Source organism: Dunckerocampus dactyliophorus, chromosome 7 (assembly GCF_027744805.1).
Source record: "Dunckerocampus dactyliophorus isolate RoL2022-P2 chromosome 7, RoL_Ddac_1.1, whole genome shotgun sequence".
In the NCBI taxonomy this organism is placed as follows: Eukaryota; Metazoa; Chordata; class Actinopteri; order Syngnathiformes; family Syngnathidae; genus Dunckerocampus; species Dunckerocampus dactyliophorus.
In genome coordinates this window covers 6,030,021-6,053,910 of record NC_072825.1, presented here as the reverse complement: position 1 = coordinate 6,053,910, position 23,890 = coordinate 6,030,021, and the positions used below count along the sequence as shown (strand labels likewise).

The window sequence follows — 23,890 nt, the reverse complement described above, 5'->3', positions numbered from 1 at the left end:
ATGCACTAATAATTGCATTGACTTTAGAGGGCGCTGTTTTATCGTGAAGTCGAACTAGACTGATACGCTCAGCTGAGTCAAAGCAGGAAGACGAGTGTGACTTAAATAAACCTCTGCCATTTAGATGGCTCTTTCTTGTGGCTGTGGTTGGAATTTTTAGCTAAGTAAGTTTGAATTGGCAACATACAGTAGATATGCTTTATCTAGTACCTGTGTGTGCGTGGGTGTGTGTGTGTGTGTGTAATGGTTGTCAGTCATTACAGAATTGAACTTGTGGAATGTATGATAACCCTCACAAGCTCACACTTGCACAGATGACCTGTAGTGACCTTATGGGAAAATAGTTAACCCTTTCGAGAACCTGAGGATATTGTGCGCCATTCAGTTTTTATAATTATAATAATTTGTCATACTAAACAAATAGAGTATTAAGTCATCATTTTGAGTTTGCGCAAGTGTGCCCAATGTCGTGTACTAAGCACGTTGACGTAATTAGCTTAGTCATAGTTTATTTTGCTTAACGACATTTACAGTAAGAAACATAATCACACAACAATGCAACACAGCCGAAATATGAAAAAGCAGAGCTTATTTAAACTTACCACTTCTTGGCCATTAGAAATAACTGGCTCACTTCCTGTATGTTCACGCTTATAAATAAAGCGACAAGCACCCTAATACTAAACATATCGTGCAAATGCCACGTGTAATTTAGCAAATAGCCTAGCCCAGAGGTGTCCAAACCCTTACTGAAAAATCAAAGGCTGCGGGGGAAGGCAACATTTCATATCAACATTTCAGGTTTTTCTGCTTTACATTGTGCCTCGTTGCTCTTTTTTTCATTAATTTTCTTTCTACAATGTGCTGCGGGCCAATAAAAAAATGAGCCAATAATGCAATGGTTCTTGCACAAAGCCGACAACTAACATGCATTTGTGGGAGGGTAGGGTGTTAAAGGCACTTTTTTTGGCCCACCAATAATACAACTGTTAAAGTGTATTGCATTTTGTATGTGTGTGGAACAATAAGCAACAGACGTGTAATCGTTTTACGCAGTGACGTAATCCTGTCTTGTTCCATTACGTCGACAGAAAAAATTTTCATCGGCAGCCAGCGGCGGTTTGTGAATGGCCGAGCCCGACTGTCAATCACGAAAGTAATGTGCGTCACTTCCGTTGTCAGGTGGCGCTGTCGCTGTGGAAAGATGCGATCAGTGGAGAGAGGAGGCTTTTCCTTAATTGCTCATTTCAGCCACACATCCTAAAAAAAAGCCTTACGAGAACCCCAACGGAACCGGGGAAGCTTCACACACGGAACTAATCCACGGCGTTCTCCCGAGAAATGTGGACGTTGTGAGGGGACGACGCAAGACTTTTAACCCCGGCAGGTTTCGGCTTGAGGTGAGCTACGTTGCTAGCTAGCTTCGGCGGTTATGCTAGCCAGCTGGAAGTACTTTTGTTTAAATGGCCTCTCTCCTGACTTTGTGTTCAGTCTCACCGTCAGACGAACATTTTAATTTATGCCCACAAGTCCTAAATGGATGAATGTTAAATTTGGTACGGTTTAAGCCAAGCGCTGCTTAGTGTAGTTTGCACAGAAAGCCCAAACTTGTGTCGTGTGTGTCCTCTTTGTGTGGCCGGTGTGTTTGCTGCTGCTGCTGCTGCTGCTACTACTGCTTCTATCTACTACTACAACCACTACCACTACCACCACTACTACTACTACTACTACTACTACTGTACTACTACTACTACTACCACCGCCACTACTGCTACTTTGTCGGAGTCCTTCAGTCCTTCTTTGCATTAATGTTACTAAATTGTTTCATAATCTTTATAGACGTCCCAAACAGTGTTTGACTAGGTCGATTTTACGATTAAGTGGCGTGACGGCATGTGCATGGTTAAAAAGGCTCATGCATTACCGAATGTTGTTTCTTAAACTTCATTAATCACAAATTAACAATCTAATGAGATCTAATAAGCAACAAAGCACAATTATTCTCGTATTGTTTTGCTTATTGTTGTACTGGCATCAAACTGCATCATTCCAGAGGCGATTCTAGCTGGTGGACTTGAAGGGGCGCTCAACCCCCAACCAGAATATGAAACATCCAGTAACATTTATTAATAAAACAAAAATCCTTAATAGTGAAACACTGGAATAAAAAAACAGTTTTAACCTTGGAGGCATATTAAGAGTGTACATATTGTTTAATTGCGTAAGTGTTGTACCTTTTGTACTGCTTTTTCTCATTAGGGTCACGGGTGAGCTGGAGCCTATCCCAGCTGACTGGTGACTGAGAGGCTGCGTGATTTGTTCTTTTGTGATACCAAATATTCCACTTTGCACCTGATATTTTTTTTCATGCAGTTTTAATGACAATGAGCAGATTTTCCTTTTTTTTTTTTAGAAAAAAATTAAGAGTCTGAAGTGTGAAAGTGGGGAAAAAAGCTTTATCACAATAATAAGGCATTTGTCATACTAACGCCTAAACAGAGCTTGTTTTTATCTTTGTCTTCATTCTGTCCTTGTATAAGGAATATTCATGTTGTGGACTCATCTCTTAAAAGCAGTCAGCTTAGTCATAATTTAGTTTATTGAGGAACATAATATGATTAAACTTTGCCACAATGCAGCATGCCCGAAAAGGAGTAGGAAGAAACAAGATTTATTCCTACCACTTCTCCATTTCTCAGCAGTGACTTGGTAACCATTTTGCTTCCTGTAAGTTCACATGTAACAATAACAATGTAAGCATGATAATGATGGTTGTGTAGCTGTATTTTAAATAGTGGACATTTTTCAGTGAGCTTCACTCCGCCTCCTCAATGCATGCAGTGCCGTCCATTCAGGATTTTTTGTATTTCGGCTGTTCCTGCAGAGCCAGACATGTGGCATGAAGCTCTTGTGGGTGGATCTAGTCGGACACCTTATGCGCTTGGTTTTCTGCGATACTATTTAAGGGAGCCAGCATGTCCCGTGGGCAACCGGCAGCACACTTCTCCTATCGCTTCGGAGTGATTCCATCACACTGTCTCAGTTCTTGCCTGTGCCAGAAAGGGAATAGCTGTATGTATGCCGTCACAGCGCTGATGTCATCTAGGTCAGCGTGCATTTGTCGGCTGCCTTGACCTTTGCTTTTTATGTGTGTCAGGGGTCGGCGCTGTTTAGAAGTGCTGCTGGTGTTTAGTAACTAGATGAACAGCCGCCTGGAGGTCCTTCTTGCCTTGTTGTTGTTTTGTTGCTGCTGCTCCTGTCCCAATGAATCATTTACATTGGTCCAAGGTGCATGGATATGTTTACTGTAAATTGCAGACTATAAACCACAACTTTTATCCACACGTTGATTACGGCTAAAAGAACTACAGTTGCCATGATGCTTAGAGTGCAGAGTCAAGAAGTCTCTACTAAAATGACGTTTTGAAATCTTTTGTGGAGATAGTGTTTTGATCTGAAAAATCTTAAGTAAGTTTGATCAACTGTAGAATTACTACATCTTCTGCTTGGACTGCAGCAGCTGTTAAATTCTGACGGGGGGGGCATCTTGTGGACACCTGCGGCTTATAGACAGGTGTGGACTATATATTGTATGTGCAAAAAAATGTTTTCTTTAAATTTGGTGGGTGCGGCTTATCTTTATATAGTCCGGAATTTACGATAACTTAAACTGTCCAGCTTGCAAACACACGACTCGCCACAACATGAGGTACACTTGCACAGTCTTATGCAAAGGTCTCAAACTCAGTTTACCTGGGGGCTGTGCCAAAGGTAGGTAAAATGGTTTCAAGTATTTAAAAAAAAAAAAAGCCAATCCTCCAATCTTCATCTTTATTAACAACAGTGCAGAACATGAGCAGGTTTTTCAGAATCTAGGCTTCTCTTTTCTTCTGGCAGCACCTCGTACACAGTGTTTCTGGGTGTGCTTTCCAGTATGCACTTGTTTTGTAAAAAGTTGCTAAAGTTACGTGTTGAGAGTTAACATGGTGTTTATTATTCCACGTAGGAGTTGTTGCCCTTTGTGTGTTTACTTACCTGATACATCTTGCGCTGTAATTTTTGTTTGCACCGTGATTGTAGTAGTGTTCTCTCTAGTTCCCCCCCCCAACCCCCCCCTTTCATTTCACAAAAAAATATGACACTACAGTTGTCTGTGATTATAGGATAGGCTTCAATGTTAATACATTGAATATTTCTGTAGCATAGAAAACCTGTTTGACTTTCTAAATACACTTTTTAACATTATTAGAGCCATGTAGACAGGACATAACACACCTATAGTCAACTTTACAGTCCTATTATTCATTGTTTACAACACATGTGCAAGTCTCATGCAGCAAGGACTCGAGACGGCCGCTAGCTAGCACGCTAGAGAGCTAACCATTTAGCCTTGAATTTATTTCTTCTAAACCTAAGACGCCAAAACCTTACCTTTTTGTCCACTATCATGTTGGACGTGCCATGGCTGACTTCATGCAGTGGGAAGGTAATGTAATGTCTCATCAATGTTTTGTATCATTACTGCCACCGAGTGACCACAGTAGTACATATCACTTAGATTTCAGTGTGGTTGGACTAATAATACACCATAGTCAACCACAAAACAGCAATCATTTATTAATTTGTGAAAAAACACAATACAGCAAGGGAGCGATAATGGAACCACGATCTTGCGAGGGACGACTCTACATAGAAAATAAAATGAACTTGCCTCACCAGGGACCAGAGAGTTCCATTGCCCCTCAATATAATGGTAGGGGGTACAATAATACGAGGTCACACGGTTGACTAGATTCTCTACTGCTGTGTTGTACATGGCTAGAAATGACTGCTCCACACTGTTTCCTGATGCCCTTAATCTCCTCTCGGAAAAAAATGTTTCCTTACCGAGAAGTAAATTCAAGAGACACTAATTCTTCCCCATTGCTGTTGTTTGTTTACTAGGCTCTTTATAGCTGATGCGTTCAATACAACATGGTTTTCGCCCCACACTATACAGAGTAGAGTCTTGCTGTGTCTGCTTCCGTAGCTAAATGAGGTAGCCCCAAGAAAATGCTATTTCATTGCTATCTGTATGTTGCAATGCAGTCGTACAAACTAAAAGCACAGTAATAAACATTATGCAAGTGGATGTAATCTTGTTGCCATGTTTTCTACATTTATGTCATGCTTATTCTCAGAACATTTGCACAATTTACAGTTTAAATATGCATTCATCTCTTTGTGGGAACATAGGATGTTAAAGGCTGATATTGTGGGAACATAGGATGTTAAAGGCTGATATTTCCTGCCTAGTTTAAAAAAAAAAAGTGCTGATCCTCTCTTACTTTGGGCAGCGTGACTTTGTGTCACTGTGCCTTGCGCCATAGAGCCTTGTCAAGAAAAGCCTCCGCTTCATCAGACTCAGTGGGTGATGACTAGTAGCGGCGGGGACAGAGACAGATGGGCGAGAGACACACGACGATGACACGGTCTGCTGTCTGGGATCACAAAAAGCCTCATGGAAGTGAGAATCCGTGGCTGCCAACCGTCCTGCCTCCGCTCTGGGCCCGAAGGTGCCAGCTGGCGAGTGGCGAGCGATACATTTTGATGGCCTTAAAGATTGCAGAACAAACAATATAATTAGTGTTGCCTGAAAGACTTGTTGCATTTTTTTTAAGTAGAAGCTCTGGATTCTTAAATGTGCACTCAACTGCTGCATTTCCTCAAATAGAGGCCTCTGCTTTCACAGATGCCATGCCTTAATTAATCACCATCTGAAAACAAATAAACCCCTCTCTTTTTCTCTTCAGGGAAAATGCTGTCACTGCCACAAGTGTTTCCACCGAGCGGTTGGGTTCGGTAGCACAAATTTAGATTTTAGTTTCAATTGCTGGTGTGCAGGCGGGTACCTAATAGCTGCAAAATCTCATATGGGAATGAGTGTAAATTGAATTTCCCCTGGAGGGATTATAATCAGTATAATACATGAAATGAAAATATCTAGAGTGACATTGTAGAAACAGGCTATTGTATAAAACGGCAATGGATTCATCTAAGACATCAAGTTCGACTTCATTTTTTTTAAGCAGAATTTTTTTCAGGGTCTTGCTTTTATTTTTTGGGCAAGCAAGAAAAGTCCTACAGTCATGCAGCAAGTGCAAACCTCCTATTTGCGATGTGCCTAAACATATGTGAGTCAGTTATGCATTCCATTCGTCTTGTGAAGCACCGATTCTCAGTCGACCAATCAGTGGATGGGAGTTGTTAAGCTCCACGCTTGCACAAGCATTTATACAATAACCCCTGGCCACTATACGAGGAAATACAATATTCACAGTGCTGTGTTTACTTGACATATAGTGCTGGCTTTTTCACACATGTTGCATGCCCGGGGGCGCATTTCATCCTCCTAATGGTGTCATCACCTGAGTGTTTAAACACTGCCGTCCAAAGGCAATGGAAGTCGAAAGCGGTGAGTCATCATCCCTCTCGGTTGAAACCGGCGTGGTTTCATCATATGGGGAACTTGCTCCGTGTCGCTAAACAAAGCATACATCTCGACTTCTGGGGGACGGGTGCGGGCTAAAGTCAAGATGTGTCACGCTATCAGCGTCTCTTATTGTAGCGGCGGCCTTGTCGCTACGTGCATGTCATGTCATAGGAAAGTCTGTCCAGATAAGCTGGCTGTGCAGATTTTGAGATAAAACACGCAGATTAAGAGCGGAAGGATTTTTCTAAAGCCAGCAGGCAAAGCTTAGGTCGCATATGTGCCTCTCTGCTGAGAGGCAAATTGAAAGTGTGTGTTTAAAATGTCTGCATTTCCATGTTAATTATAGATTGTGGTAGGTTGTTAGTGTTTGTTCTAGAGGGAGGAGGGGGTTGACATCCGGGGTGTCATCCTTGACACCAGCAACCATTATTTTGAATGGGAGCTGTAATGGTCTCACATTGGCACTGGTGTGTTGGTAAACGTGTGGGAGGGACATGCAGATAGGTCGGGAGGAGCTGCCCTGCATTTTACCTCCTTTCACTCGCATTCAAGCACTCCTTCAACCAGCACTGCAGCTTAAAGCACCTGGTATTGTATTGTCTTTTTCCTAAAGTCATAGTTGTTTTTGCAGTATTTTGTGTGTGCCTTTAGCTACATGCTTCTGACTCATCCTATTCGTGTTTTTTTTTTTTTTTAATTTACGCCACTTCCCTGCAGAGCTCCAGTATGTCCAAGCGGCGTGCTTCGGAGAGAGGGGCCGGAGAGACGTCAGGCAGAGCCAGCAAGCTGCAGTGTCCTGGGATATCTGGCAGTAACGCCAAGCGAGCTGGGCCCTTCATCCTGGGTAAAGAAATTGTCCTTTTTTTTTCTACAAAAGTCTGCTTGTTTTGAATTTGTTTTTGTGCCTTAGTACACGTAAAGTAAGAATTACGTGTGCGCTCACATGCACGCCTGTGACAAGAATGTCAAGAATTTTGCTGATCCCCATGACATGGGCAAGAGAGAGGGGTCCGTGCCGGCGCAAGGTTAGACGATGCAAGCCCCCCCTCGCCCCAATGACGTGTCTCTCTTACTGTTTTACTCTACGAGCCATCTGCTAAACTAAACATCACACGTGGGGTGTTAATGGGCAAAACACACTTTTTTTTTTTTTTTTTTTGAGCTGCAGCAAGAGCACACACACTCACACACACCCACTGCCTTTTGGTCATGCAGCTGTCCTTTTTTCCCCTTCCTTGCAGGGCCTCGTCTGGGCAACTCACCAGTACCCAGTATAGTGCAGTGTCTGGCCAGAAAAGATGGCACCGATGACTTTTATCAGCTCAAAGTAAGTCAAGCAGGCATGCTTTTGCGCTGACACATAGTTTGACAAGAAAATGAAATGTCACTCAAAGCTAGAGTTCACGAGTGGACACGCAAACTTTTGACCTTCCTTTGTCTGTGTTCATTTTATGGTCCTCCACTTTCAGTCTGGCACAAACAAACCAGTCTGTGCACCCTGTTTATGGGGGCTATCCAATGTCTGTTACACAAGCGTGGGGTGTTCAGAAGAAGGGTGCAGGGGTAGTGCTCCACCTGGAATGTCCACTTTTAACGCCGGTTTCTGTGTGGTGAGTCAGAGCTGCCCCTCATATCTGTGGCTGCGTCGCCTGCCAGCGCTGTGTCTGAAGCAGAAATCACTCTGTTTTTATCTGTTATTATCGTCAGCTAAGGACAGCGGGGCCAACTCGCCCTTGTGCAAAATGGCAGTGTTTGTGATGCAGCTAAGTAATTTTGTCGTTAAGTAATTTAAAAAAATTACATCACGTTAGTGTGACTCAAGATCGTGATTAAAATTTAAAAAAAGTGCTACCCTACTTTGTGGCATGCATCCGGTTCCTTGTTTTCATTAATATCATGTATAGTGGCTTTTAGCCATGTTGTACTGAGATGCCAGGACAGACACAAGTGTCCAACTTGCATCTCTACCCTAGTACAATGCTACACAAGTTTAATTTTTGATTCTGTGGTCATTATCACTGAATTGTAAAGACATGCAGTGAATTTAGTGAATGTTATTGACATTAACTTTGCATTCAATCACAAAGCATCTATTTACATTTTCCATAAGCAGTTCACCACCAAAAGCTGGCATTAAGTGCAAGCTAAGAGTGTGTGTGGGTGGGATCGAATCAGCAGCTTGCGTCACTTGGAGGCCACATTATAGGATGGTAATATACATCTTGTTACCTTGGTGACGTGCTTCAAGTGACTGTCAACAAGGGCTCCAGTCGACGTTCCTCTGCGATATTAAAAGGTTTAGTGTCAAGACCGAGGATCGTCTTCACTGGCAGTAAACTGTCGAAGCTGCCCCCAAATGACCTCTGATGGAGTTTTTTTTTCTCCTCTTTTGTCCACAGATCTTGACGCTAGAGGAGCGAGTGGACTCTGCTGGCGAGACTCAAGAGGAGAGGCAGGGCAAGATGCTGCTGCACACAGAGTATTCCCTCCTGTCTCTGCTGCACAACCAGGATGGGGTGGTGCACCATCATGGCCTCTTCCAGGTTGGTGAAGAAGCTATGCTCTTTTCCATTAGAAGATGCAGCAATAAATCAAATAATCACCTTGTTCTCTAATTAGTTCTGGGTTAAAACACATTGACGAGTCAGAACGTTAAATCAAAGCTGGTATTAAAGACCATAAATGCTCCAATTAACGCCTCTATTTAATTAATCACAGCGTCCTCCATATTGGCCGCAAATAACCGGGGACTCTATTTAGCACAACGTCGGCATTAACGGCTGTCGCTATCTGAAACTTTCAAATGCGGTTTGTTCTTTTTTTTTTTTTTTTTAATTAACTCCACAAGATGGCAGTGGCTGCCTTTTGAAGTGTCATGAGTGGTCAGCATCCAGCAGCTTACCTACAGGTATCTCTGCATGCGCTTTAAAATGTTGCTGTTGGGGTGAAAACGTGTGCGTGTTACACTTGCCGTACTGTTGTTTACAATGAACTCATCGGTATTTATGATGACAGCAATTTACTCCTTAACACTATTGCAACATTGGTTCTGTTGCTGCTTTGTTGTGCAATATACTTGTTAATCAGTGACCATGTGGTCAAAGCGAACTGTGGCTTACCTTCCAGCTCTAAATGATTATTATTAGTAAATGAAAAATGCTTTCTTATAAGTACACCTCTTTGGGGTTTAGGTAAATAAACACCCTGGCTATAATTAGAGCATTTACATGTTGCTGTTTTTCAGTAGAAGATGGACCTACCACTAAAAGCCATTCACTGTTCTGAGCCTCATCCATTCACACTCAACCATACCCCTCCCTCACCTGTATTTCCCACTGACCGCCTCACATCCCGTCAGCTCCGCGCGGCCGTGCTGATTCATATAGCTCCGCGGTATTGATTGGATTACAGTTACATCTACAATGGGCTGTCCACATAATAATAGAAGCTTTCAGAGGTGTGCCGACTGGGTCTAAAAAAAGACAACCCATACGTAGATGATAGAGAAATCAATGAGACTATGCTAACAGAGGCTGGTAGCGGAAAATAGAGCATTGTACACAATGGGTCTGCCAAGTAAGCTGCCCACAGCTAATAGAAGGATGAGAATCATGTCATAATGTTGTCTCATCAGCGTCAGGCACTGCCATTTAACATAGTAAAAGACCGTTCCTTCACATGACGTAAGCGCCTTTCTGCCCATTCCTCCTTCACCAGGATCGAGCCTACGAAATAGTGGAGGACACGGAGGCCAACAAGGTGCGCAAGATGAAGAAGCGCATCTGCCTCGTGCTCGACTGCCTGTGCGCCCACGACTTCAGCGACAAGACGGCCGACCTCATCAACCTCCAGCATTACGTCATCAAGGAGAAGCGGCTGGGCGAGCGCGAGGCCATCATCATCTTCTACGACGTGGTGCGCGTGGTGGAGGCCCTGCACAAAGTGAGCCTTGACACCATGACAATTATAAAGAAAACTATCTCATGCAGGCGTAAATAGGAGCGTGTTTTGCGTAACAGTTGCACCGCATGTGTCTCACTTTTTAATTGATTCATTTTGTCATGCAAGTGTAAAGTGATCTGCTAAGTGATCTGGAATACTGAACTGCAGTTCATCTTTTAATGTTAGCGGAACTAAGGTCTGACATTATGCATGACAGCCGTCCACCTGCTTAACTGTACCCGAATCTTACTTAAAAAAACAAACAAAAAACATACAAATGTTGTCTTCAGTTTTGTATGGAGTTTCACTTTTGCACGATGTCATGCATGAATGTGGTCCATCTATTGTAAAAAAACAAAAACTGTCACCAAAAAGCCAAACCAACAGTACAGAGTGAATCCTTCAATACTCTCTCAGCCGAGGCTTCATGTGGCACTCTGACTCGTGTTCTCAATTATTTTCTGTCCAGTGGGGGACAGAAACGTTTAGCCCCCGACAGTTCACCATGACCCCCAGAGGGGCCCAATTCTTTTCTTTTTTTTTGGGTGCAACAAGTGTCGCAAAAAAGACAAACCTAAGCAAAATTTGCTGATGCTTTCCTTATAGTGTGGTTTTCCTGAATATTAGGTTTAAAACGATGAATTCCTTGACTTTTGAGGTTCCACTGTTTGAACTAACAAAATAATGCCTTAATAGATCCATATCTAGCAACTAATCACGCAATAAAACCCATTCTTACCCCTACCCTTTCCTGCCTGCAGAAGAACATGGTGCACCGAGACCTCAAGCTGGGCAACATGGTGCTGAACAAACGGTAAGATTTCACAAATAAGTTGGTCATTAGACGGGGGGGCGGGCGGGGAATTTTAACCTGCTGGTAAGTCATCTCTCTTGAGCGTCAGCCTGCACATCCTATGCCATTGACTGGACACGCCAGGCGAAGGGTCACATTCTTACACTGTCAAGCGGGGATCAGCCATAGAAACTCAAAGCCTCTTTCTCTGCTGCTTCTTGTAAGCATGGGTTGAGTCATCGCTGCTAGGTGAGATTGTAATAACATGTCATGTGAGGGTTTATCATTGTGCCGCATTGACTGTCTTGTATCAGACATCGGAGCTCACTGACAGCAGCAACAGCAGCAGTGGTGATGAAATGATGCTGTTGTCGTGAGGGTGGCAGCAACAAAGCACATGAGTGGAACACTCCGTCCCCGCTGGAGACAAAGGAGAGGCCTGCAAAAGGGTCCATAGCTCAGAGCTGACTCACATGGCAGTACACGTCATGCATGTGCACACACAGTCATTATTTATTTACCCTCCTCCTTTTGATCCCACCCCCTTTTTCCTGCTCATTGTCCACACGATTTGTCCTTTTTTGTCACATGCCTTTTTCACTTTTCCCGTCAACACCATTTGACATACTTCAGCTTGCACTCGCATGCATGTCATGAAGGAGTCGCTCCAATAAAAGTAGCAGCACACTGATCTCCCCCTCTCTCCACTTGCATTTTTGTCGTCGGGTGCTATCGACGAGCTCAGCAGTTCATGCAGTGATGATGCGATTTCCTCTGGCAGCAGCCAGGAAGGCAGGACATCGTAAATCAGTTTTCCAGCATTGCTGCCTTTGGACGCTGTATTGACTTCCTGCATTTTAAATGTGTGTGTAGCCATTCATAGGTACACACTGTGCATGAATGCTGCTTGTGTTAGTCACTATGTATTGTTTTCCCTGGTAGATACTCCTACGAATGACACTGAAATTAGCAATGAATTAGGCATCAGAATGTACCGGTACTTATATTTGTACATTAGTAGTACCTACTGTACATGGGCAGGATTTAACTAATTGTCCAGAAGTCATTGGCTATTTGTCTAATAATTATAACAATTTGATAATATCTTTATTACATGTATGCTAGCATGTCTTCCAAAGATTTTTGGCGGCAACCCATAGAGGGTGGTACTCATGCCATTTAAAGTGACTGTATTCTAACTTAAAACCCTCTTAATTTTTTTAATCTATACTGCCCTTTAAGTATACCCTTCATTTAACCTCCCTCCTCGTCAGCTATCGTATTTCCAGCAAAATGCGCCTGGAAGGCAATAGTCGTTGTAGGGGTGGTTCCTAAAGGTGACTAGTTTCCTGCCTGCTGGAGATCACATGACCAGGAAGTGGAGACTCCGCTCTCTGTCCTCAAGGACCCTCCTCGCTTCATGAGGCAAACGTGCAATTTCATTTGAGCCTGTCTCCAGCGCAAGAATATGAAAAAAGTTGTGATGCACTCAGACAAAAGAGCAGAGGACGCTCCACAAAGGAAGCTTTTATGCCCAGTGAGGGTCCTTGAAGCGGCTCCATCGTGTTCCTCTGGCACATCGCGAGGCCACTCGTGTGAGATGAATTTGCAAACACAGTAGAAGAGGTGAATTGCAAAAGTGGCTCAGATTTGGAGCAAGAAATTGAGGGTCTGTGCAGGGAGCATGGTGTGAAAGTGACAGAAAGCAGTGAGAAGTTGTTGACCTTTTATTAGAAAGCAGATGTGGCTGAAGGATGCAGTCCAGTAAGGCATACAACATGTGCCGCTTGCCACTATGTGCTTAAACACTTCAAATTGCGTGCCTGTGTACATGTTTTGCATGTTTGTGAGCTTTAGAAAGAAGAAATCCGCTTGCCAGCTCATCACCATGCAGTCTTAGTAATCAACAATCATCCTCAGCCACAAGTTGACTCATATGTTTGTCGAAAGTGTTCATGTTCCTTTTTTTCTCCCCTCGATTCTGCATTTCTCCAACAGAGCACAGCCTTACAGTACTGCACTGTTCCTTCACTAACTACAGTTTCAAGCAAAAGTTTGGACACACCTTACCATTCAATAGCATGAATAGCATGAGCTATTTGAGGCCTTTGTGGTGATGCAAGCGTCATTCGTACCTTGTTTTTTTTTGGTCATGGTAAATCCCTTAAGTAGTGTCCTCCACTCTTAATAGACTCTATGCCGAAATTATTCGTCAGGCATCTGTAAAGCTAAAGTTTAAGCTGCTGTTTAGAGTGCTGCCAGCTGTGTAGGTTTTGGAGCAAAAGTTGTTAAACATTTCAACATTAATCTGGAGACAAAAATACACTTTCCCAAATCAAATAAACCACATAACTCTAATAAAATCTGCTACTCTTTGTAGATGAATTAGAAAATGTCCAAAGTATTGTTATTATCCAAAGTTTAAATTATGTAAAAGGAAAAAAAATACAGGTGGCCCTCGGGTTACGAACGAGTTAGAACCCATATCCAGATTAACCCTGAACCGCTTTACCACTACAGTCATCCCTCGTTTATCACAGTTAATTGGTTCCAGACACAACCGCGGTAAGTGAATTTCCACGAAGTAGGATTCAGTAGTCATAAAGGGGACCTTTTTTTTTAGTTAGAGCATAGAAAACCTGTTTATGACTTTCTATATATAATTTCTTACCATTAGAGTGTTGTAGGCATGAAATAACACCCCTAAGGTCACCTTTACACTCGTGTTATTCTTTGTTTACACCACATTGCTCAACTGTAAGGCACAGGCTACGGGATCACTGCAGGGACACAAAAGACGGCCATGGCTTCAACCATTAGCAAGCTAATGAACTAACTAGTAGCCTCCAATTTATTGCCTCTATTCTAGTGTTTAAAACAGAGTGGGGACGAAGGACAAAGAAGCCAAAAACGTACCACAAGTTCTTTACACTCTATCATGTCGGACATGTCATGGCTGACTCCATGCAGTGTGACTGTAATCTAATGTCATGTCTCAATAATGGAACATTACTGACGCCTAGTGACCAGAACAGTGCATATACCTTTTGTCTTTCAATATGTTTTGACTAATAATATGCCATAGTCAACCAGGAAACGGCAATCATTCATGAATTTTTGCAAAACTGCGATGGAGCGATAATCAAACCACAGTATTGCGAGGGCCGACTGTACGCTGCTTAATTATTACTGTCGCTTTCATAGACGCAGACTCTTTAACTTACTCAAGGACACTGTTACTGTAGCGACTTGGTAGTTATGTGTTCTGGACTTATTAATTATGTGTGTTTGTTTTGCTTTGCAGGACGCACCGAATCACCATCACCAACTTCTGCCTAGGAAAGCACCTGGTGAGCGAGGACGACCTGCTCAAAGACCAGAGAGGAAGTCCGGCCTACATCAGCCCCGATGTGTTAAGCGGTGAGCGAGAAGTTAAAATCCTTGAAACATGTTGGACCATATGTGTGTACTGGTGTGAGAAGGTGAATTTGTGGGATCCTGTCGAGGAGTGTTGCGTAACGCTCGTGAGCCTGGTGTTCAGAGTGTTTTGTTTTAGTAACAAGGCGCCGAGAAGGAGATTATTTCGCAATGTTGAACTCAGGAAAACATGAATTAGCCTCCCCCCCCAGCTTTCTGTAATAGTTGATTGTTGTGTGTCTGTAGAGGAAGCTACTTTGTCTGTGAAAAGAGGAAGCCAGAATTTAATCATCCAGTTTTACAGTGAGAATGTTGTCAGTCAATGCTGATGAGCGAGGAGTCCTGCAACACCAGCAGATGATTGACACGGCTTCATCTGGGCTCGCTAACAAAATGTCTTTACCATCAGCCTCTCAAAGGCTCGTACATAAACCCGTGTGTGTGTCAACATAACGTGACTGGCACTCAATTAAAAGCGAGCGTCAGTGAGTCACACTGATGACTCACTGGAGGGAAGCTACTCCCATATACCCCCTCCTATCTCCTGTCAGCGTGTGTGTCACAAGCTTTAACATGCTGCTTTTAGCTGTAACAACATCACCCAAAGATGACCCTCTCCCCCCTTACTAGCATAATGTTAAAGCATCCACGTCAGATTTAATGGCTTAAGGTTAATTGTCCTCGTAGTTTACCCCACTCCCACTCTTCCTCTTTGTTGTTGTTACTTACTGGTATTGTGGAGATTTCTTGGAAATGTAATGTGTCAACGGTTTGCCTTGGCCCATCCTGTTAATCATTACACTCGCTGCCTTGACAGGAGCTTTCTGATCACCCTGAGTCACTAAGGGTCAAAGTTGTCCTTGCGCTAAAAAAAAAAATGATTGCATTGCATGCAGTGTTTTTACCTCTGTTGGTGGACGCGTTCATTTATATCCAACTTATTGTGAGGTAGATTCACAATACAAAATAATGTGATAATATTACAAGAAAGAGTCTTCATGCTCTTAATTTAATGAGAATTAAGTTGTAAATTCTCACTAAAATGTAAACACCTGATTTTTGTAAAATTACACTGTCTATTCATCCATTTCCACAGCGCTTGTCATTAGAGTCAAGGGTAAGCTGGAGCCTATCCCAGCTTACTTGGGACAAGAGGCAGGGTACACCCTGGAACGGTTATGACAGTTTTCATGGAACCAGTTTTGTGGAACCCAAAATAAATCTCCCTGGGACTGCGGTCCACAAATATGAATGTATCGCACATACCCTGGCTACTACACTCTGTACACACGTACTTAAGCATACAGCCACATAACATAACTGACATCACGTCTCATGCAAATGCATTACTAATGGCCACTTATCACACTGCACAAGAAGAATGGCGTTGATGTCAACCCGACCTACCACAACCATGTCAGGTGATATATTTAATTAATAATAATACCATTTGTAAATACAGTGACTTTCTCATTTTTCTAACTACTCTATTCAACTCCAGACATTCCATTGTCATGTTATTTGCCTATATGTGTGTGCCATGTTGGCTTTAGAAACTGGGTAGATACCCATCATCAAAATGACCATTTTACACAAGAGAATTTCACATGTTTTTGTAGCCATGTGACCATCTATTCTTGACATCAAGCATAAAGCTTGGAATCCTTAACAACTGCTACCAACAGCAAATTAATGGTTTCCTATAGAGACGCTTTTACAATGTTTTTATTTTCTTGTTCTTTATTTGGGAATTGTCAGTTTTGCATAATTGGCCGTGATGTACATGTTTTTTTAAAGGCTTTAAAAAGCCATATATTTATGTATTTGTGTTATTCGTTTTTAGTATCATTCGGTGTTACGATGCATACAAACAGGGGAAAAAAACGTGTTTTTAGCGCATGATTGGAAAGCACTATAGTAGGTCACAGAGAGCAGTCATCTTTCCCGCAGCGTTACAGTATCCAACTGACAACATGGCTCGTTAGCTACGTCAGCGAGTGCAGCTCGTGCGACTGAGATGTCATCGTGCGTCAACGCAAGTTGCGTATGTGAACCAAGAAAAGTTGGAGACTAGTGGAATTACAGTATGTACAGATGCGCCAAAATGTTCCTCTACTTTGATTCACTTTGTATGGACTTATTTCAGGAGCAAAATGCGAAAGAAAGGGTTGGAAAAACGTAGTCGCACGTGTGCTCCCTTTTTATTTATTCTACCCGCACAGTCTATTTCTAGGCGCATATGCGAGTGAAATGCCGGCACTGTACAGCCGCTTCTTCATTTGAACCATCAACCGGTGCCTCGTTGTCCGTTTCCCTTCTTGTTCAGGCTGGATGGGTGGAGTCACGTGACTCCACACATTGTACCTCGTCTTAAAGGGGAATGAACATAGCATACCAGCGCACACAGTCAAAACAGACAAAAATACTTTGATTTTATTTTTTATTAAAGGACAGAATTGACCAATTATGGGCAAAATGACGTCGGTTATCGTGGTAAATTTGGTAACGGTATATTTTAGGTTTATCGCCCAGGCCGATGTTGTTTTGATTATCGTCCGCCACAAATGGTTTAAGACTGATTGAAATTCTGTCTTGTTTCCAGGTCGTCCATACCGCGGTAAGCCCAGCGACATGTGGGCTCTCGGTGTGGTTCTGTTCACCATGCTGTACGGCCAGTTCCCCTTCTACGACAGCATACCTCAAGAGCTCTTCCGCAAGATCAAGGCCGCAGAGTACTCCATCCCAGAGTGAGTGTTCGACCTTTTTGTGTGTCGATGGAGATCCCGCCGGGGCCTTCTGTTGATCTGTCGTGATTATTTGTAGTACAAGCTGATGAAAGTAATCCTTCCTGTGCGCTCTGCAGAGATGGCCGTGTATCTGAGAACACGGTGTGCCTGATCCGCAAGCTGCTAGTGCTGGACCCTCAGCAGAGGCTGACTGCAGGAGAGGTGCTGGAGTCCCTCAGTGACATCATCGCCTCCTGGTAGGTGCTCCACCTGCTGGATGCATCAAGCCTTACATTAAATCTCACCATGTCGTATTCTGAAATGTTTGTGTGAATATCCTCTTACAGTTGACTCCAAAGTGAAGTGTTAATGCTTATTTTTATTGTTTTGAATTACAGGCAATCAGTTTCATCACTAAGTGGCCCCCTGCAGGTGGTGCCAGACATCGATGACCAGGTCAATCACCCAGAGCATCTGCAAGAGGTAAGATGAATCCAACTTGGGAGGCACAAATCAGTACATGTCTAAAAGGTCCTTACAATTTCAAAATAATATATATATAAAATATGTCTTTATTTACCAGGTAGTGGGGATAAGGCCTTAAGTGTACACATTTTGATAATAATGTATATTTAAAAATAATTATTTCTCAAATTATTCCCCAACTGAATTTAAAAATAATATGCATTAAGAAGGTACAGTATTTATTTTGTTTGTTGCCATTTAAAGTGGGAGACACTATTTAAGTAACTGGATTAGGCGATACAGCGCTCATGCGATAATTTGTATACTGGGGGAAACATCTACAGTACATACAATATCTAATAACTTAAAAACTAGAAACAAATAATTGAAATATATTGTGATATATTTCGTCCCACTCCTAGTATTCATTTAACCCTTGAGGCCCCAATTAAACTGAGTAGTTACACGTTTTACCCTTAGGTTCCACTTTCACTAACTTTCCCTCTCACTACATCATTCTTTCAATACGTCACACCGAACCATATAACTATATTTTAGTATAAATATGTTTTTGTCTTTGTCATTTTTGTCATAAGAACCCTTTTTTCCAGTGTGGAAAACTGTGTAATATTAAAAAAAAATAAAAAATAAAAATTAGGTGCAAAGTGGACAACCTTGATGAGGTCAATAATTTACAACAGCATCAATTTTGATGCATTCTTGTTTTTGAAGCAAATGTCAGGATTACCGTGTGACAAACACGTGGTTATAATGGGACCAAATGAGTCTCGAGGGTAACAAGTATTAGCATATATGTAAATCTCCCATTGCCTACGCTTGGGTTAAATGATAAAATAGTGTAGTAATTCCTCATTTAGCACGATTAATCGGTTCCAGACCCGACCTTGATAAGTGGATTTTTGCAAAGTAGGATTCCTTATTTATAAATGGAATATATTTGTAGTTAGAGCATAGCAAACCTGTTTACGACCTTCTAAATACAGTTTTAACATTATTAGAGCCATGAAATAACACCCCTATAGTCACCTTTACACTTGTATTACCCAATATAGCAGACATAATAGAAAAGAAGCCACCTTAGACATAAATAAGATAAGACTCACACGTTAACGTTGTGGTGGCTAATATATCATCAATGTAAAGTCATCAATGTAAAGTTACTGACACCTAGAGACCAGTGTAGAATACTACTGCAGCTGTTTTTAACATTATTAGAGCCCTGTAGACATGAACTAACACCCCTATAGTCACCATTACTCTCATATCACCTAATATAGTAGACATAAGTAGACAACACGTGCGCATTGGGAGTTCCTTGTTGTTCCTTTTTCATTTCAGGTGTCATCCTGTGGTAGCTTTTGTCTCATTGTAACATTACTGACATCTAGTGACCAGTGTGGAATACTACATATCACAACGTGTCTTTCAGTTTATTTTCTGAATGCCTTATTTGTATTGTACTCAGTGTTTATGTTTAAATGCTTAATTTACTTCAAAGATATGTCAAATTTGCTTATGTCATATGTCAAATATGCAGATTTTTGGACGAATAATAGGCCGTAGTAAACCACGAAACAGCAGTGATTTATTAATATATTTTCAAAAAACGGAGAGAAACTGCAAAATTTGAAATGGTGAGAATTTGACGTCATATTCCCAGTTTCCATCTCATTTCCGGTTTAATAAAACGTCTTTCCTTCCTCCAGGCCAAGGTGACGGAGGAGTCCTCGCAGTACGAGTTTGAGAACTACATGCGTCAGCAGCTGCTGCTGGCCGAGGAGAAAAACACTATCCACGAGGCCAAGAGCTTTCTCACCAAGCGCCAGTTCGGCAGCCTCCCCCCAGTCAGGCGGCTGGGCCACGACGCACAGCCCATCAGCCCGCTCGACGCCGCCATCCTAGCGCAGCGTTTCCTGCGCAAGTAGTCCTCAACAACAACCCCCCGCCCCCCCCAAAAAAACTCTCACTGAGGAGAAACTGAACTGCAAGGGGGCGGAATCTCGTCCAGGGTACCCACAGCCTCATGTGTAGGTGGGCTTTGGTGGGGCAGAAAGACAGACCCCGGAACCAAAGGTTGCTTGCTCCCCCATCTAGTCACTGTGGACCCCTCCGCATTTTCTTCTTCCATCTCCTCTCTCCTGTCCATGTGGGATCTCCTGAGCAATACAGGTCCAGAATCATGTAGCAGCCCCTCCTCCATAACCTCATGGCAGACCTCCTTTCAACCTTCCTTCCTTCTTTCCTTCCTTCCTCTGTTTTGGGGGAAAAAAGTCAATCTACCTCTCTCGTCTTCTCTTCTTTGTTGGTAAACCACGCTCACTGTTCTGAGACCACGCCAGTGACATCAAGCATCCATGCTCCTGATGCTTGGGAAAACACAGGAAAACGGAATAAGCTTTCCTTTTTTTTTCTCTCCTTCAATCATGTTGATCGCTGAGTAGCATTTTAATCCCATTTGGAAGCGGGACAATATCACAGCGTGTCTACGAGCACACAGAGAACTCGTTGTCGTCGAGATGTTGATTTTTATTTTTTTCTAGCAGCAGGCAGCTAGCATGCGGAACCTGGAAGTCACCATGCCAAGACCCCACCCCACCTCAACCCCGACCCCCGATATGAGGCCATGAACTGTTGCTCTTTGGTGCCATCGCCAAAAATCATGTCCTCAGAAGCCACGGAACTGGTACCTACCTGGGTCCTCATTCAAATACCGACTTCCAGGTACCGTTTCTGTCTATCGAGACACCTGTTTTGTTCGTAGTATGAATGTGAATGAGACGTGTGTGTGTGTGTGTGTGTGTGTGTGTGTGTGTGTGTGTGTTTCCAGCCAAGGCCTACCAAGCCGTTGACCTCGGCAGCCGTCTTTAAGCTATTCTCCTGTTTTTTTGTTTTTTTTTTAGTGATGCTTTTCCACTGCACGACACCGGCTCGGCTCAGTTTGGGGATGGTCCTCACCTCCGTTTTTACTTCTTGGCATGTGTGAGTGACTGAGGGGAGCACTAGGCACAGTAACAGGGTAAGCTAATGTTAGCGTGTAGCCTTGTATCCTCAAAAGTCGATTAATTGCCTGGTATTTCTGGCGTAAGTGGAGCCGAGTAGGTACCGTGCAGTGGGAAAGCAACATTTTTGAAAAAATGTTGATATCTGGCACACTGTGAAAAAGCCAAGACCAACACCGAGCAATGTTTTCATCCCCTGTGAGTCGTCTTTCTGTACATGCATGTAGTATTCTAATTATTATTATTATAATTATTATTATTATTATTATTATTATTATTACTATTATCATCCCACTGTTTTAGGTGCTTGCTGATCCATACTGTAATTTTTTTAACAGGTTTACTGAGTTTGTAGTTGCCCTGGATTGTGGTGACTCCCTTCTTCTTTCCTTAATTTGTAGTTTGTGTGTTTTTCAAGCCTTGTCCAAGCCAAGCACCAGCAGCGACTGTTAGGTCTATTGTACACCGCAACTTTTTTTTCCCCACCTTAATTCCTCACTATTTATATCCTCCACTTCCCCTTGATCCTGGTGTAATTAGATTTATTTATTGTTCACTTAACACCAGGAGGTAGACATGTTGATGCTTTCAGCTACAATCATGACAAAAAGTAGCGGCCATTTCTTGCCATATCGCCACCAATTTAAGCTACCCTAACCTGATTTAGGACTGGTGCATATGCTTTCTTTCTTTAGTTTTTATAACACAATCTAGGTATTTTAGTTTTTAAGCTTGACTTGCATACGTAAGCATAGTTTGTTTTTGTTTTTTGTTTTTTTTTTAAACAATTTCAGGAGTGACATGTGTTGTGTGTGTTGTGTGTGTGTGTGTGTTTGCACACAAAATGGAAAATATTTTTTTCCCCAGTTTTTTCTTTTTTTCAGACTACAGTTTTTTGGTTTTTTTTCCTGACTTACAGTCAGACAAATATGCCAACGTTTTTGGCCGTGACTGTATTTTTAGCTGCTTTTGTTTTTGTTTTGTTTTTTTTGTTTTGTTTTGTTTAGTTTTTTTGGGTTAAACTTAGCTTGAAGTTCTTTTTGTTTTTTTTCCTGCAGGCTTTTTTTGTTTTGACTACAAGAAGTAAGCTTTTAAAAAAAATAAATAAAAACTAAAAATAAACACCACATGCATAGCTTTTTTTTGACACAAGCTTTTTTTGTGACTCAGCTATATATTTTTTTAGATTTTATCTTCAGACTTATGCATAGCTTTTTTTTTAAACACCATTTTGTTAAAAAAAAATGTTTGACTTGCACAATATATATTTTTTTCAATTTAGCTTTTTTTTGTTTAACTTAATTCTTATCAGACTTATGCATAGCTGTTTTTTTTATTATACTATTGACCTTTTTTTTGTTAAACTTAAGTCACAGTTTTTTTTGTTGTTTTTTTTTTACTTATTTATGTCCCCCACCCCCACTCACCCACCACAATGATTGCGGCTCTTTCGGTCAGCATGTAAATATTCCCCAGCATGACTGCACCACATCCCAGAGTAAAAAAAAAAAAAAGAAAAAAAAAGTAATTAGAGTCCCATATAAAGATGTAACTTGAATGGACATCATCAGTATTGTCGTAGTAATGAATATTCCATAAGAAAAGCTTGTTTTTTAATGAACACAGAATGATGATATTAAGTGGAAAAGGCCACAAAATGAGTAATTAGCGGCTTTTGTTGTTTTTGTCTTGCCGAGTTGTTTCTAAGGCCGTACTGTGGTTTGAAAAGCATGCAAGTAGTGCGAGGTGATGCGTTGCATGATTTTTAGAACAAGCAAGGTTGTCCCCGCCACTGATTTAGCAGCAAAAATTGTATCAAAGTTGTTAAAACATTTCCCTCCACTCTAGCAAAATTGTGTCAATATTTCCCCGCCTTGGTTTAGTAGCAACATTCTATTTGCTAGCCCCCCACCCCCAATTTTTCTTCCCCCAGCCTCCCTGCTTTTAACGTCTTGGATATATTCCCTATGTATTGCTGATTAGTTTCAAGTGGAAACAGAAGTGTGGTTCATTTGACAAGCCAACAGTTGACTATGTTGCAAGTAGCTCGGTGGTCACAAATGGGCATCTTCATACAGATTTAAATGACATTATTGTACAGTTGAGGGGGGAAGAACACCTTTGTATAAAAAAAATAATATTTTTCTACTTCATCAAAAACTCTACATGCATGTCAGCAATAAACTTTGATATGGAAAACAAGAGCTCTTGTTCGTGTGGTTGCTGGGTTGAAATACACATTATTGGCCAGCAGGTGGTGGTGTTTCGTAACATAAGTAGCAGCCTACTCAGAACATTCGAAACACTGAAGTCCAGTCTAGTGTCTTTTGGTCCTAAGAATTCTTAAAAAATACAAAACTTAAAACTTTTAAAGGATGGTTTCCTTTCACAACAAATGACTATCCAAATAGTTTGCTTTTGAAATACGTACAAAAAAAAACTGTACATGCCTGTGCCAGTCATTTAATTTTCTACGATACCTTTACATAATACGAAATATATTTATGTATCATATTTTTATGGTATGTATATTACATATATTTAAGTGAAAAGTATTGCATATCAGTATAGAGCTGGACATTTTGTTTTTAGTGCACTAGTATAGTGTTGTTAAATATTAATATCATATTAATATATTAGATGTTTTAATTTTATAATTCTTGTTATTAAATAGCTTTCATTAATTCAAAAATGAATTAATGAAATTAAAATAAAACAAAATACTATTAAAATGTTGAGATTTTTATATTATACAGCAGTGAGGAGATGGAAGAAAGTTATCTCTGATATATTTAAAAAAATATTTGGATTAATTAAATATTACAATTAATGATTTAATAAAATTAAAATAAAAAGGAAAATATTAGAATGTTTAGTTTGGTATAGTTCATACATTTTATTTCAAAATTGTTTTATCTTGTATTCATTATCATATACAGCAGTGAGGAGAAGAAAGTTATTGCTCTATATGCTGTATTGTTTTTGATTAAATTGTACAATTAATGGTTTAATGAATTCAAATTAGACGTATTCAAATGTTTTGAATTTGAAATGG

At 41.4% G+C, this 23,890-nt stretch overlaps 1 protein-coding gene across 2 annotated transcripts; it reads left to right on the top strand.

Moving 5' to 3' along the window:
- Window positions 1-736: 736 nt before the first annotated feature.
- stk40 (serine/threonine kinase 40) lies at window positions 737-22,397 on the top strand. Of its 2 annotated transcripts, none has more exons than XM_054782187.1 (11): window positions 737-1,400; window positions 7,190-7,316; window positions 7,714-7,799; window positions 8,872-9,015; window positions 10,190-10,414; window positions 11,176-11,228; window positions 14,512-14,627; window positions 17,227-17,371; window positions 17,488-17,607; window positions 17,749-17,833; window positions 19,543-22,397. In XM_054782187.1, exons 2-11 carry the CDS (start codon window positions 7,199-7,201, stop codon window positions 19,759-19,761), a joined length of 1,311 nt encoding a protein of 436 aa, XP_054638162.1. In that variant the 5' UTR covers window positions 737-1,400; window positions 7,190-7,198; the 3' UTR covers window positions 19,762-22,397. The 2 variants fall into 2 exon arrangements, with proteins under 2 accessions (XP_054638162.1, XP_054638163.1); XM_054782188.1 differs by lacking the exon at window positions 737-1,400 and adding an exon at window positions 6,569-7,060.
- The last annotated feature ends 1,493 nt before the right edge of the window (window positions 22,398-23,890 follow it).